The sequence below is a fragment of the Semicossyphus pulcher genome, unplaced genomic scaffold (assembly GCF_022749685.1).
Source record: "Semicossyphus pulcher isolate SPU_LCO1_2020_fin unplaced genomic scaffold, fSemPul1.0.p SCAF_1, whole genome shotgun sequence".
Taxonomy (NCBI): Eukaryota; Metazoa; Chordata; class Actinopteri; order Labriformes; family Labridae; genus Semicossyphus; species Semicossyphus pulcher.
In genome coordinates this window covers 38,415,715-38,429,738 of record NW_027211603.1, presented here as the reverse complement: position 1 = coordinate 38,429,738, position 14,024 = coordinate 38,415,715, and the positions used below count along the sequence as shown (strand labels likewise).

The following is a 14,024-nucleotide window of genomic DNA, read 5'->3' as shown; positions in this document are numbered from 1 at the left end:
TGTAATGTGTCGTGGAGTTTCATGTAGGAGTTTTAAAAACAGGAAGTCAGTTACTGCATCCTGACTGCTGATTGGACCGCTCACCAACATATTCTCACGGTTGAACTTCAACATGGCTGTGACAAACAGCTCTTGGAGGTGGCTGTGGTTCGTTTGAACACGTCTCTCATCAGTGTCTTATTCCTGCAGTCTGATTTAAACCAAAGTCTGAAACCTGCACACAGAATCATGAAATCAATCAGTTTTTATTTATAAAGCCCCAAATCACAAGCAAAGTTATCCACTTTACAAACAGAGCAGGTGCAGACCGCACTCTTTAGGTTTATTGACCTACACGTTCAGATGACATCCCCGATGTTCATTGTGAATAAACAGTCTGTTCTTTCGTGGTCCAGTGACACTTTTCTGTTGTCAGTCGGTACACTGCAGACACTTTTAGGGTTAGCTCGTCCATTTTCTTCTTCTACCCATATTTCAACAGGACCCAGACATTGCTACATGCCAACACACATAATTCAAATGTCTGTATTTCTATATTTAATGATCTATGACACTGATGAGTCGCCCCAGCATGAACTAAAGGCTTGAGCTCGAACGAGCTTTAGCAGGTCCGCTCCAACATAACAGGCTTTGTACAATGTATTTTTCAGCTTCCCTTTTGTCCTTGTTCTGTTATATCAGCCCTTAGTAAGTAAATTGACAGCTATTAAAAAAATTCCTTTAATGTGTAAACATGAGTGTGGTGATCATCAAGTTTAGTTCTGACCCACATCAGCTGGGAAACATGCACTTTGATGTCATGTGAAAGGAAGAAGAAAGAAACTGACCTCATTAATAAGTCAAGGTGTTGTGATGTGTTAGTGTGTTACATCATGTGTGCCTGTGTGTGTGCTCCTGCAGGACCTACTTCGGAGAGAAGGTGGCACTATACTACCTGTGGCTGGGCTGGTACACCAGGCTGCTGGTTCCAGCTGCTGCACTGGGTGTTGTTGTGTTTCTGTATGGACTCGCCTTCTTCAACACCAACCCTCTCATGTGAGTCTCATTACTTTAAGTCCATTTGTAACTGTTTATATTTGCAACAGAAAATACAGAAGAAAGAACATCTTGTTATCAGAAACGTCTCTGACTGTATCTGAGAGGTTTAGGATAAGACCAACCGCAGGCTAAAGACTGAGGGGAGCTGTGCAAACAATGAGGGGTCACTAACAGTTTGATGGAAGAAACTATGTGGCAGGGCAGGAAGGCACCAGCTGATGGGTCAGAGGGTGTTTTCATGAAGTTACCTAAGAAGGATTTCCTGTTTCTACTTACCTGTTTTTACACCTGTAGAGCAGAACTGTGTGCTACATGTACACCACTCTCATGCCAGAGGAAGCTAGTTTCATTGATTATAGTGCAAGCTTGGTACCGCAGCAGCCACTCCAAAAACTGTCTGCTGTGACTACAGTAAAAGAATGATTGAATACTTACAGGTCATTCCTATTTAAGCTTTGAGGGACCAGAACCGGTACTCAGAACAACCCAATGCCAAGTAGTAGCCAAAACAGCAGCCACAATTTAAAGTCACGCCAGGAGTGAGGCACGGATGTGTGATGTCAACATGACTTTATAATGTTTGTCAAAGCTCATGAGGTCCTTGATTTTGGAGATGACTTAGCACTGGTCTCTCTCTCTCTCACACACACACACACACACAAACATCCACCCCCCCAATGACACAGTGAGGTGGAGAAAACCTTCTCTCGACAAATAGAGAGTGCTGTATATCTCAGAAGAACTGTTATATATGATGGATAATCAGGGAGTGAGATCAAGCATGGCCTCACAGAGCCCAGAGACGAGCTAACTGTGATCCCTCCACACCAGGCTTCACTGTACCAGAGCTGTGGCCACGCTCACTCACAGAGGGATGGATACGTCTCTGTAAATATTACATAGGATACTTTTTAGACCGGCTCTTCATCAAAGTGCCACTACATAAATACAGACCGATGCACTGAGCTGTTCCTGTTTGTCATGTTTAAGCAGAAGAATGAAACACTGACACAACATCACTGACCCTGTAATCTGTGTGTGTATGTGTGTGTGTGTGTGTGTGTGTGTGTGTGTGTGTGTGTGCTCAGTAAGGAAGTGTGTCAGTCCGGCGTCATCATGTGTCCTCGCTGTGATAAGAGGTGTACAGTGTGGCAGCTGTCAGACACATGCACCTACGCTAAGGTGAGCTCATCTCAACTATGACTCTTTATACATGTGACCTGTATTACAGTCTGTGAGGGTTCGGTGCTCAGGCTTTAGGGTGGAGACTGGGATTGGGCCTGTGTGTCACATGCCTGTAAACATGCGGGCCACCCTGCAGCCGAATAGCCTGTATGATGTCAGCGGGATGATTGAGGCAGACGTGGAGTTACGCGAGGCGGCTTTTCAGTGAATGTGATCCCGTTATTAGCAAACAAATCACATCACAGGGTCTACATTTAATCTTCATGTTTCAGCAGGTTGTTTTATTCTTTTAGCGTCACACTGTGACCCTCACTGAGCAGCTTCATGCTTTATGGATGCTCACTTTCCTTTAAACACTGGAGCAGAGTTTAACATGAACTCACTGAGGACAGGAGGTTTACTCTTACAGCATGTGGAGAAATGTAAAGCTGAAGTAAAAACTGAGAGCTGCTGATGTTAGACGAGGGGAAGCTTATTAAACCTAGCACAACAAGTACTTCTCAGTGAGTGAGCAACAAGAGCGTTAGCAGCTAGCACATAAAAGTCCTTGTGTCTGACTGATGAAGGTGTCAGTCACCACTTCACCACTACGTTTGTTTCCTCACAGGTCAGCCATCTGTTCGACAACGAGGGAACTGTGGCTTTTGCTATGTTCATGGCTATCTGGGGTGAGTGTGTGACCCCATCTCACACGATGTAACGGTGTCTAATGTAGCTGATCAGATGTGTAATCATGTACTGTGAGTCTCTGCTGTCTCATCTCCTGGTGCGGGTCTGTGTGTGTTTCAGCCACTCTGTTCCTGGAGCTGTGGAAGAGACACAGAGCCCGGCATGTGTGTGAATGGAAGGTCTACGACTGGTGTGAGGAGGAGGTACACACACATCATTCTGCAGCTCTTCTCAGTCTACATCCTGCTTAGTGTTACGTCGCTCCTCAGTGACAGCATCTCTACAATATATTAACAAGCAGATACCAACAAACTTTAAAACCTGTTCTTGAAAATTCAAAAGAACAGTTTTTTTATTGGGTGAACAGGAACTTTAAAATAAGTCATCATTGATTCTGCACCATGAACTTGAGACCAAAACTATAAGTAGTTCATATTGTACAACATTCAGTTAAACATGAGGTTAAACCAGATCTAATTCATATGCAGTAAAGATATTATTATATCCCACAGCAAAAATAGTGAACAATATGCACGTCATATCCAGTTAGTATGAAGAAGTGCAGCACACGTCACCCCGTGTTAATCACATTTTCACTAACAGGCTGCAGACATGAGTGATGTGCCCCATGTTGTGTTAATATGTAATAAGCTCTGCTAACAGACGTTGAAATGAGTTAGTTTTCTGGGTTAAGTCTTCTTTACCCAGAGAATCTCTGAATTCAGTATCAAACACTGTTGTGATCGTATTGATTTGCTGTAGGGTAATGTCAGCTCGCCGTGTTGATGCTTTGCTAAATCGTAGTTTCAGCATTATTCTCTGTGGTGGAGCTCACTTGCCCACAGCTCGCTAAATCATTTCATTCTGTGTTTGTACATTTTATTACTACAAAGGAGGCTGTGAGAGGCCTGATGTTTCCGATTAGTGTTAACAGAGTGATGGAGCCAAAAGTGAATGTTAATGCCTCATTCATCCCGCAACGCAAGAGAGAGTACACAGCTGCTACACAAACAACTTATTATCTTGAACGAACAAGAGAATAAGTTCACCTTTTTGGACTTCAGGGGCTCCGTAGTCAATCATTTTCATTAACTGGACAAAAATGAAAATATGACCGAGGCTTTTTGAGAAAACGATGAATAACTGAAACTGTATGTTTACAAAATAACTCAAAATATCTCATATTGTATATTTTTACAACAGCAGATGGCAGCATGCATCTGTGTTTTAAGACATGTTTAGGATTGGGATAATGCTTTCAGTTTTTATTACACAATACTTTTTCTATCCCATTTGGACAGGTAGCCCATCAGACAAGCAAACGAAGAAACCAGCTTTAAAAACCAAACCGACACTGAAATCAGAAAAATAATGAAAAATTCAATACTATTATAACTGTGTGTGTGTGTGTGTGTGTGTGCGTGTGCGTGTGTGTGTTTTGACAGGAGGAACTGATTATGGATATTGTCACTGATCCAAACTGTAAATCCAAACAGTTCAGACACTCTTACCTGCGCAGCACCTTGGTGCTCACTCTGGTGACACTCATGGTAAGACACACACCTACACACCTACACGCACACGCTTTAATAAAGGCTTCACAGCCTGTCTCTGTGTGTGTTTGTGTCCCAGCTGATGCTGATCATCGGCCTGGCTCACGCCCTGGTGGTATTCCGGGTGGTGGCCGCCCCGCTGTTGTCTGAGGGCAGCTGGGAGTTTATCAGCGACCACGCTAACACTGTGGCTGTGATGCTGGGAGCTGTGCTGCACTACGTCACCATTCAGATCATGACCCGGGTACGTACCTGAAACCTGATCCTCATGCTGCATTCACACACTCTCAGCTGTTAGTTAGTGGTTAGCCTTACTGCCGGGGCCGGTGTCATTCAGAACCACTCAGGATTGGGTCGTAAAGACGAGCCTCCACGCGGCTCGCCTGCTGCTGTGAAAACGAGATCGCGGGTGAAAACTCAAGTACATATGAAAACAAACCAGTGCACATGAAGACAAGTAAACATGAAAACAAACCAGTGCAAATGAAGACAAGTAAGCATGAAAACAAACCAGTGCACATGAAGACAAGTAAGCATGAAAACAAACCAGTGCACATGAAGACAAGTACGCATGAAAACAAACCAGTGCACATGAAGACAAGTAAGCATGAAAACAAACCAGTGCACATGAAGACAAGTACACATGAAAACAAACCAGTGCACATGAAGACAAGTAAGCATGAAAACAAACCAGTGCACATGAAGACAAGTAAGCATGAAAACAAACCAGTGCACATGAAGACAAGTAAGCATGAAAACAAACCAGTGCACATGAAGACAAGTACGCATGAAAACAAACAAGTGCACATGAAGACAAGTAAACATGAAGACAAACAAGTGCACATGAAGACAAGTACACATGAAAACAAACCAGTGCACATGAAGACAAGTAAGCATGAAAACAAACCAGTGCAAATGAAGACAAGTACACATGAAAACAAACCAGTGCACATGAAGACAAGTAAACATGAAGACAAACAAGCCAGTGCACATGAAGACAAGTACACATGAAAACAAACCAGTGCACACGAAGACAAGTAAGCATGAAAACAAACCAGTGCACATGAAGACAAGTAAACATGAAAACAAACCAGTGCACATGAAGACAAGTAAGCATGAAAACAAACCAGTGCAAATGAAGACAAGTACACATGAAAACAAACCAGTGCACATGAAGACAAGTAAACATGAAAACAAACCAGTGCACATGAAGACAAGTAAGCATGAAAACAAACCAGTGCACATGAAGACAAGTAAACATGAAAACAAACCAGTGCACATGAAGACAAGTAAGCATGAAAACAAACCAGTGCACATGAAGACAAGTAAGCATGAAAACAAACCAGTGCACATGAAGACAAGTAAGCATGAAAACAAACAAGTGCACATGAAGACAAGTGCACATGAAAACAAACCAGTGCACATGAAGACAAGTAAGCATGAAAACAAACCAGTGCACATGAAGACAAGTAAGCATGAAAACAAACCAGTGCACATGAAGACAAGTAAGCATGAAAACAAATAAGTGCACATGAAGACAAGTACACATGAAAACAAACAAGTACATATAAAAACAAACAAGTACACATGAAAACAAACAAATGCACATGAAGACAAGTACACATGAAAACAAACAAGTACATATAAAAACAAACAAGTACACATGAAAACAAATAAGTGCACATGGAGACAAACAAGTACACATAAAGACAAGTACTCGTGAAAAATAACAAGTAAACATGAAAAAAACAAGTACACATGAAGACAAGTACACATGAATACAAACGAGTGCACATGAAGACAAACAACTACATATGGAAACAAACAAGTACACATGAATACAAGTACTCATGAAAACAAATAAGTGCACATGAAGACAAGTACTCGTGAAAACAAACAAGTACACACCAAGACCAGTACACATGAAAACAAACAAGTACATATGAAGACAAGTACACATTAAAACAAACAAGTACACATGAAGACAAACAAGTACACATGAAGACAAACAAGTACATATGAAAACAAACAAGTACATATGAAGACAAGTACACATTAAAACAAACAAGTACACATGAAGACAAACAAGTACACATGAAAACAAACAAGTACATATGAAGACAAGTACACATTAAAACAAACAAGTACACATGAAGACAAACAAGTACATATGAAGACCAGTACACATGAAAACAAACAAGTACATATGAAGACAAGTACACATTAAAACAAACAAGTACACATGAAGACAAACAAGTACACATGAAACCAAACAAGTACACATGAAACCAAACAAGTACACATGAAGACAAACAAGTACACATGAAGACAAACAAGTACACATGAACACAAACAAGTACATATGAAGACAAGTACACATTAAAACAAACAAGTACACACGAAGACAAACAAGTACACATTAAAAGAAACGAGTACACACGAAGACAAACAAGTACACATGAAACCAAACAAGTACATATGAAGACAAGTACACATTAAAACAAACAAGTACACATGAAGACAAGTAAGCATGAAAACAAACCAGTGCACATGAAGACAAGTACACATTAAAACAAACAAGTACACATTAGAAGACATGAGTACACATGAAGATAAACAAGTACACGTTAAAACAAACAAGTACACATGAAGACAAACAAGTACACATGAAGACAAGTACACATTAAAACAAACAAGTACATATTAAAAGAAACGAGTACACATGAAGACAAATGAGTACACATGAAGACAAACAAGTACACGTTAAAACAAACAAGTACACATGAACACAAACAAGTACACATAAAGACAAACAAGTACACATGAAAACACACGCAGAAGGAAGGGAAGAAATAAAAACAACAGAATATTTTGTCTGTAGGTTTAAAAAGTAAATGTATATTATAGTGAAGAGAATATAAAAGTGAATAGTAAAAAAAATATACATGTACAAAAAAGTAAACATACACTTATCAAGATAAAAAGAATATGTTTAAATAAAGTCTATATAGCTCACCTAAATGGGAAGTTTTGTCTCCTTAATACTAACATTTTCAGAACAGACTTGCAGTTGGAGGCAGAAACAAAACAAGGTCACATGTCAATCATCAGCTCTCAGTTTGTGGAAGCACATCTCACGATGATCATCATGATGTCCTCACAAACCTGTAAATATGAATACTCTCACATAGCTCTGTCCATCCTGTTCAAGCTGGCAGGAACATCATCAGACCCTGAGGGACACAAAGCTGGTCAAGAGCAGCTCATACATTCATAACTGTGAAGAAACACACTTATTCATCATGAAAATCTACCTGCCAAAAATGTAGAAACTAAACGTGTCCTTTCTGTGTGTCTGTCTCCTTCAACACCTCCTGCAGGTGAACAGATGGGTCTCTCTCAAGCTCTGTGAAATCGGTGAGAACACAGTACCAGGCTTTATTTACTATGTTGTTCAGAAGTATACATATGTAGAGATATAGAATCTATTGATCCATCATGATAAGTCTCAAACACTTGTGTGTTGTGTGTGTGTGTGTGTGTGTGTGTGTGCGCGTGCGTGTGCGTGTGCGTGCATGTGTTCAGAGAAGACAAACTCGTTCGCTGCCACAGAGAGGAGCTTCACAGTCAAGATGTTCACCTTCCAGTTCTTCACTCTGTTCTCCTCACTCTTTTATGTGGCCTTCTTCCTGGGCAGGTACTGCTTCTGTCTGTCTGTCTGTCTGTCTGTCTGTTAACTGTCTGCCTGTAACATACAGTCCCCTCCAAAACTATTGGAACAGCGAGGCCCATTCCTTTATTTTTGCTGTACACTGAAAACATTTAGATTTGACATCAAAAGATGAATATGAGACAAGAGATCAGCATTTCAAAGTATAGGAACAGACTTCAAATAGAAATAAATGATAATTAATATTTAGTTGCAAATCCATTTGCTTGCAATGACTGCATCAAGCGTGTGACCCACTGACATCACTAAACTTTTGCATTCTTCTTTTGTGATGGTTTTCCAGGCTTTCCCCGCAGCCTCTTTCAGTTGTTGTTTGTTTTGGGGGGTTTCTCCTTTAGCAGGTAAAATGCATGTTCAATAGAGTTTAAGTCTGGAGATTGACTTGGCCAGTCTAAAACCTTCCCATTCTTTGCCCTGATGAACTCCTTGGTTGTTTGGGCAGTGTGTTTTGGGTCGTTGTCTTGCTACATGATGAAGGATCTCCTGATCAGTTTGGTTGCATCTCTCTTTAAATTGGCAGACAAAATGTTTCTGTAGACTTCTGAGTTCATTTTGCTGCTGCCATCATGTGTTACATCATCAATGAAGATCAATGAGCTCGTCCCAGAAGAAGCCATGCAAGCCCAAGCCATGACATGACCTCCACCGTGTTTTACAGATGAGCTTGTGTGTTTGGGATCAGGGGCAGATCCTTTCTGTCTCCACACAGCAGCCTTTCCATCACTTTGGTAAAGGTTCATCTTTGTCCCATCAGTCCATAAAACTTTGCCCCAGAAGTTTTGAGCCTTGTCTCTGTACTTTTTGGCAAATTCCAATCTGGCCTTCCTATTCTTGTTGCTAATGAGTGGTTTGCATCTTCTGGTGTAGCCTCTGTACTTTTGTTTATGCATGGTGGCTTGTGATACTTTTACTCCTGCCCTCTGGAGGTTATTGGTGATGTCACTGACAGTTATTTTAGGGTTTTTCTTTACAGCTCTCACAAAGCTTCTGTCATCAGCTGCTGATGTTTCCCTTGGTCTACCGGTTTAACGTCTGTTGCTCAGTAAACCAGTGGATTCTTTCTCCTTCAGGACATTCCAGATGGTTGTACTGGCTATGGCCAATGTTTGTGCAATGGCTTTGACTGATTTTCCATTTTCTCTCAGCTTCAAAATTGCTTGCTTTTCTTCCATAGACAGCTCTCTGGGCTTCATATTGGTTACATCTTTTGAACTGTAAATGTAGTCTGCACAGGCAAGACCCAAAGCTGACACTGAGAGTAGACATTCAGTTTGTTTGAATTATCAGTGTGATAGGACACACCTGAGCAACGAAAAACACTTGTTAGTCACATGTTCCAATAATTTTGCTCACTTGAACAATTGGTGGGTTCAAACAAAAGGTGCTATCTTCTAAGTTGTTTAACAGATCTAGATGTAAATACCTGGAAATAAAAGCTGAAATGCTGATCTCTTGTCTCATGTTCATCTTTTGATGTCAAATCTAAATGTTTTCAGTGCACAAAAAATAAAGGAATGGGCCTCGCTGTTCCAATAGTTTTGGAGGGGACTGTAACTGTCTTTAACTGTCTCTTTAATTTTCTGTCTGTCTGTCTGCCTGTCTGTAACATAACTGTCTGTCTGTCTGTCTGTCTGTCTGTCTGTAACTGCCTGTCTCTAATATGTCTGTCTGTCTTTAACATAACTGAGTGTCTGTAACTCTTTGGGCCATGTATAAACGATTTACAGCTGATGGTCAAAGTTGCACTTAGAGCAACCCCCACCCCCACCTTGAACTGGTGTGTCAGCAACCAGCCCCTAAAGTCTGAAGCTTAATATGCTGATGTGTTCCTGTCACAGAATCAACGGCCACCCAGGAGACTACGTGCGCATCGCTGGATGGAGACTGGAGGAGGTGATTCTCTCACATGATGAACTCATTCGTCCAGCATGTCGACAGCACAGCTCTTCCCCTTACCTGTGTGTGTGTGTGTGTGTGTGTGTGTGTGTGTGTGTGTGTGTGTGTGTGTGTGTGTGTGTGTGTGTGTGTGTGGTAGTGCCATCCCAGTGGTTGTCTGACAGACCTCTTCATCCAGATGGCTGTTATCATGCTGCTCAAACAGACCCTCAACAACATCTTTGAGTTCACCGTGCCGTGAGTGTTTTCATAGCACACCTCCTGTGAGGCAGCACTTCATAGTGACATCACTGTCTCACTCATGTGAACATGTTGTGTTTCCAGCTGGTTGAAGAGCTGCCTGAGCAGAAACACTGCGAAGAAGCTGCAGAGGAAGTGTGGTCACTGTTACAGGAAGGCCTGCAGAGATGAGCATGGACAGGTTGAACCATGTGACATCTGCAAACTCCGGGACTGGCTGCGTAACTACCACCTGGCCAACACGGACGCCTTCAGCCTGTTCAACGAGTTCCTGGAGATGGGTAAGTCCACAGGCTGCCCCAGACCCTCACACCTGGAGATCACACTCACTAGTTTTAGTGTGGATTGTATCCTCAAACACACAGTGCCTGCTGATGCTTAGTTCCTGTTTGTTCCATCATAACAGTTACGTAAACTTCTCTCACTCATCTCAACACTTTTTCAGTACTAAACAGAGTGACATTTTCATGTTCTTTACGACTGTCCCCTCTAGTGGTCCAGTTCAGCTTCACCACCATATTTGTGGCAGCATTCCCCCTCGCCCCCTTGCTGGCTCTCATCAACAACATCTTCGAGATCCGCCTGGACGCCATCAAGATGGTCCGCCTGGAACGGCGGCTGGTTCCTAGGAAGACCAATGACATTGGTGAGTGTAAGGTTTCTATGCAGAGCAGTAGAACAGTCTGAGCAAACTGAGATACCCAAACTCGCTAACGAACTGGTCCATGTAAGAGCACTCCAAAATGTAAAATTACATACAGTTTGTACTATTTTGTTTCCTCGTCAGTGATTGGATGAGAGAGAAACTTGAAATCATTAGAATATGCAAATCTAAAGTTGTGTCCTTCAGTGCTAAAAGCACATGGTCATATAAAGCACTTCTGTTCAGAACTTTTAACTGTGTCTGAACAAAGACATTTTTTCCACCACTGTCAAGTATTAAGAAAGACAATTTCATAATCTAACATAATTAAATTACCATCAGAAAATACAAAGCTAGCAGCGATTGTTTTCTACAATATGAGTAAGTTACATTGTTGTTTTTAAATGAAAATTCTTTGACCATGAAGGTGTAAAAGGTGAGAGTGTCTTCTGTCCCCAGGTGTTTGTGTAACGGTTCATGACCTCTCACTGCAGGTGTGTGGACAAAGGTGTTGGAGGTCATCGGCGTGTTAGCAGTGATTGCTAACGGTCTGGTCATCGGCGTGTCTTCGGACTTTATCCCTCGCCTCGTCTATCGCTACCGTTACGGCCCCTGTGCTAATGGGACCACGCACACACAGTGAGTCATGTTTCAGCTGGTAGAGACAGCTGATCCCAGGTCAGGTGTGTGTCTCATGTTGTTTGTGCTTGTTGCAGCTGCATGCAGGGCTACATTAATGACACTCTGTCCAACGCGTTTTTGTCTCACCCTGCTGTCGGGAAGGACTTCCTCCCAGAGCAGATGGTAACAGAACATAACTACAATGTGACACAGTGCAGGTGAGAAGAGCTTCCTTTCACACAACAGAGGGGGCGATGGAGGAAGTGATGCACAGGACAACCTGTCTGTCTCTCTTTGTGCCTACAGCTATAGAGACTACAGGAGTGGTGAAGACTACACTCTGACCTCTCAGTTCTGGTTGGTCCTGGCTGTGCGCTTTGCCTTTGTCATCTTGTTTGAGGTTTGTACTCTGGCTTTGGCTCTGCCAGTGTCATCGAAATGTTATCGTCTATATAAACTAAAGTTACACAGTCTCTGGTTTGGGTCTGACAGTGTTTGTCTTGTGTGCGTTTTGCAGCACGTTGTGGTGGTGTGTAAGTTCATAGCTGCCTGGTTTGTCCCAAACAATCCCATTCATGTGAAGAATGATCGGCTGCACGACAAACTGGCTCGACTCAAAGACGAGCTACGGTGAGTACCGCAGGACAAATGTATATAATAATTAAAAATGCTAGTTTAAAAAACAATATAAAAGAATTGTGTTTCTACACTGTTTCCTCACTATGTGTTTTTATTTTCATTCCAGTGAAAGGAAACGCAGCAGATCCACAGACGTCTGACCTCTGACCTGCTCGTGAGTCCAGCTGGTTGGAGAGTCAAAGGGAAAGATGGTTTTCTCATTTATATTTACTGTTTGATCTCGAGGCTGGTTTCTAAATCGACTGAACTGCTGTTTGAGCTTCACGTGTCTAATTTCTTTACTCCTGCTGACATGCTAACACTCAACCATCATTCCACACCAGCAGAATATGTTTCTGTCAGTAAATGTTGTTTGTAAGTTATTTTTATTTGAAGAAGCAGGTTCACTGAGTGACCTCATTAAAAGAACAGTTTATTACCCAGCTATAGATGGTAACGTATATACACACATCCTGTTAAATGTGCAGTTATGATAAGTGAATTTAAACACGCCTCCCAGTTTGCCATCATTCAACCAGTTTACTGCTCCACATCAGTCCCAACAGCTGAGGGTGCTAACCAGTCTAAGAACTGGTTTTAGGACTAACAACAAGCAAAAGACATGAAGTTAAAGCTATGTCACACTATATTCAGTATATAGCTTTTTTACTATATAGTCTGTCACATGTTCATAAAGACTGTAAATAAGTGTGTCCAGTAAGCTGCCATGTGTTTTTAACTGTGTTTTTACTGTGTAATTAGTGTTATAGTACTATCATTACTCTGTCTATAGAAAGTTATTACTGTGTCATTACTGGTGAAGAATGTTTTCAGGATGGAGTCAGCCTGTTCTCATGTTGGACAATGTAAATGGTTAATACATATGAACGTACCTGTGCATGGTGAACAGTATTAGACGGGATGTTCTCTCTGACCTGGAGATGTGTTTCCACACAGCCAGCCTGACTGCCTCTCCTGTTGTACAACATGAGCTAAGCAAGCATGTTTGTGTACAAGGCTTTACCTTTATAAGATACATGTAATCATATTTTATTTTAATAATGGACACAATAAATACAATCTGACATTTGACAAACAAATAAAGAAAATGATGCAGGAATGTTTGAAGGTCTGTAGTTTTTGATGTTCCTCTAAAATCCTGTTTCAGCAATAAAGCTCGGCCAAAGATCCCAGTTTATTCTCATCGTACAGGTCCTGCATCAGGGCCCTCCTCATTGTACAGGTCCTCCATCAGGGCCCTCCGTCAGGGCCCTCCTCATTGTACAGGCCCTCCATCAGGGCCCTCCTCATTGTACAGGTCCTGCATCAGGGCCCTCCTCATTGTACAGGTCCTCTGTCAGGGCCCTCCTCATTGTACAGGTCCTGCATCAGGGCCCTCCATCAGGGCCCTCCTCATTGTACAGGTCCTCCATCAGGGCCCTCCTCATTGTACAGGTCCTCCATCAGGGCCCTCCGTCAGGGCCCTCCTCATTGTACAGGTCCTCCATCAGGGCCCTCCTCATTGTACAGGTCCTGCATCAGGGCCCTCCTTGTCGTACAGGTCCTGCATCAGGGCCCTCCTCATTGTACAGGTCCTCCATCAGGGCCCTCCTCATTGTACAGGTCCTGCATCAGGGCCCTCCTTGTCGTACAGGTCCTGCATCAGGGCGCTCCTTGTCGTACAGGTCCTGCAGGTCCTGCAGTCGTGATGACCCTTATGTGGTTGTCACAGACCTTCTGAGAAGGCTGGGCTGCGACCAGGAGAACATAAAACCTTAACAACTAAATAAACATTACATTAAACATTAAACACAAACAATTGTTGGTCCTG

The 14,024-nt window shown here is 42.2% G+C and overlaps 1 protein-coding gene across 1 annotated transcript in view; it reads left to right on the top strand.

Annotated features, from left to right (window-relative positions):
- LOC138585329 (anoctamin-9-like) overlaps nucleotides 1-13,300 on the top strand; it is a 32,503-nt gene extending 19,203 nt beyond the window's left edge. The window contains exons 8-24 of the mRNA XM_069657625.1: nucleotides 901-1,035; nucleotides 2,127-2,220; nucleotides 2,831-2,891; nucleotides 3,013-3,095; nucleotides 4,338-4,442; nucleotides 4,525-4,689; nucleotides 7,826-7,862; nucleotides 8,031-8,142; nucleotides 10,014-10,068; nucleotides 10,211-10,308; nucleotides 10,396-10,592; nucleotides 10,805-10,957; nucleotides 11,449-11,593; nucleotides 11,671-11,793; nucleotides 11,882-11,975; nucleotides 12,093-12,205; nucleotides 12,321-13,300. Of these exons, the coding sequence (XP_069513726.1) occupies nucleotides 901-1,035; nucleotides 2,127-2,220; nucleotides 2,831-2,891; nucleotides 3,013-3,095; nucleotides 4,338-4,442; nucleotides 4,525-4,689; nucleotides 7,826-7,862; nucleotides 8,031-8,142; nucleotides 10,014-10,068; nucleotides 10,211-10,308; nucleotides 10,396-10,592; nucleotides 10,805-10,957; nucleotides 11,449-11,593; nucleotides 11,671-11,793; nucleotides 11,882-11,975; nucleotides 12,093-12,205; nucleotides 12,321-12,354 (1,804 nt within the window). The 3' untranslated portion in view covers nucleotides 12,355-13,300. The remainder of the gene's footprint in view (nucleotides 1-900; nucleotides 1,036-2,126; nucleotides 2,221-2,830; nucleotides 2,892-3,012; nucleotides 3,096-4,337; nucleotides 4,443-4,524; nucleotides 4,690-7,825; nucleotides 7,863-8,030; nucleotides 8,143-10,013; nucleotides 10,069-10,210; nucleotides 10,309-10,395; nucleotides 10,593-10,804; nucleotides 10,958-11,448; nucleotides 11,594-11,670; nucleotides 11,794-11,881; nucleotides 11,976-12,092; nucleotides 12,206-12,320) is intronic.
- Nucleotides 13,301-14,024: the final 724 nt, after the last annotated feature.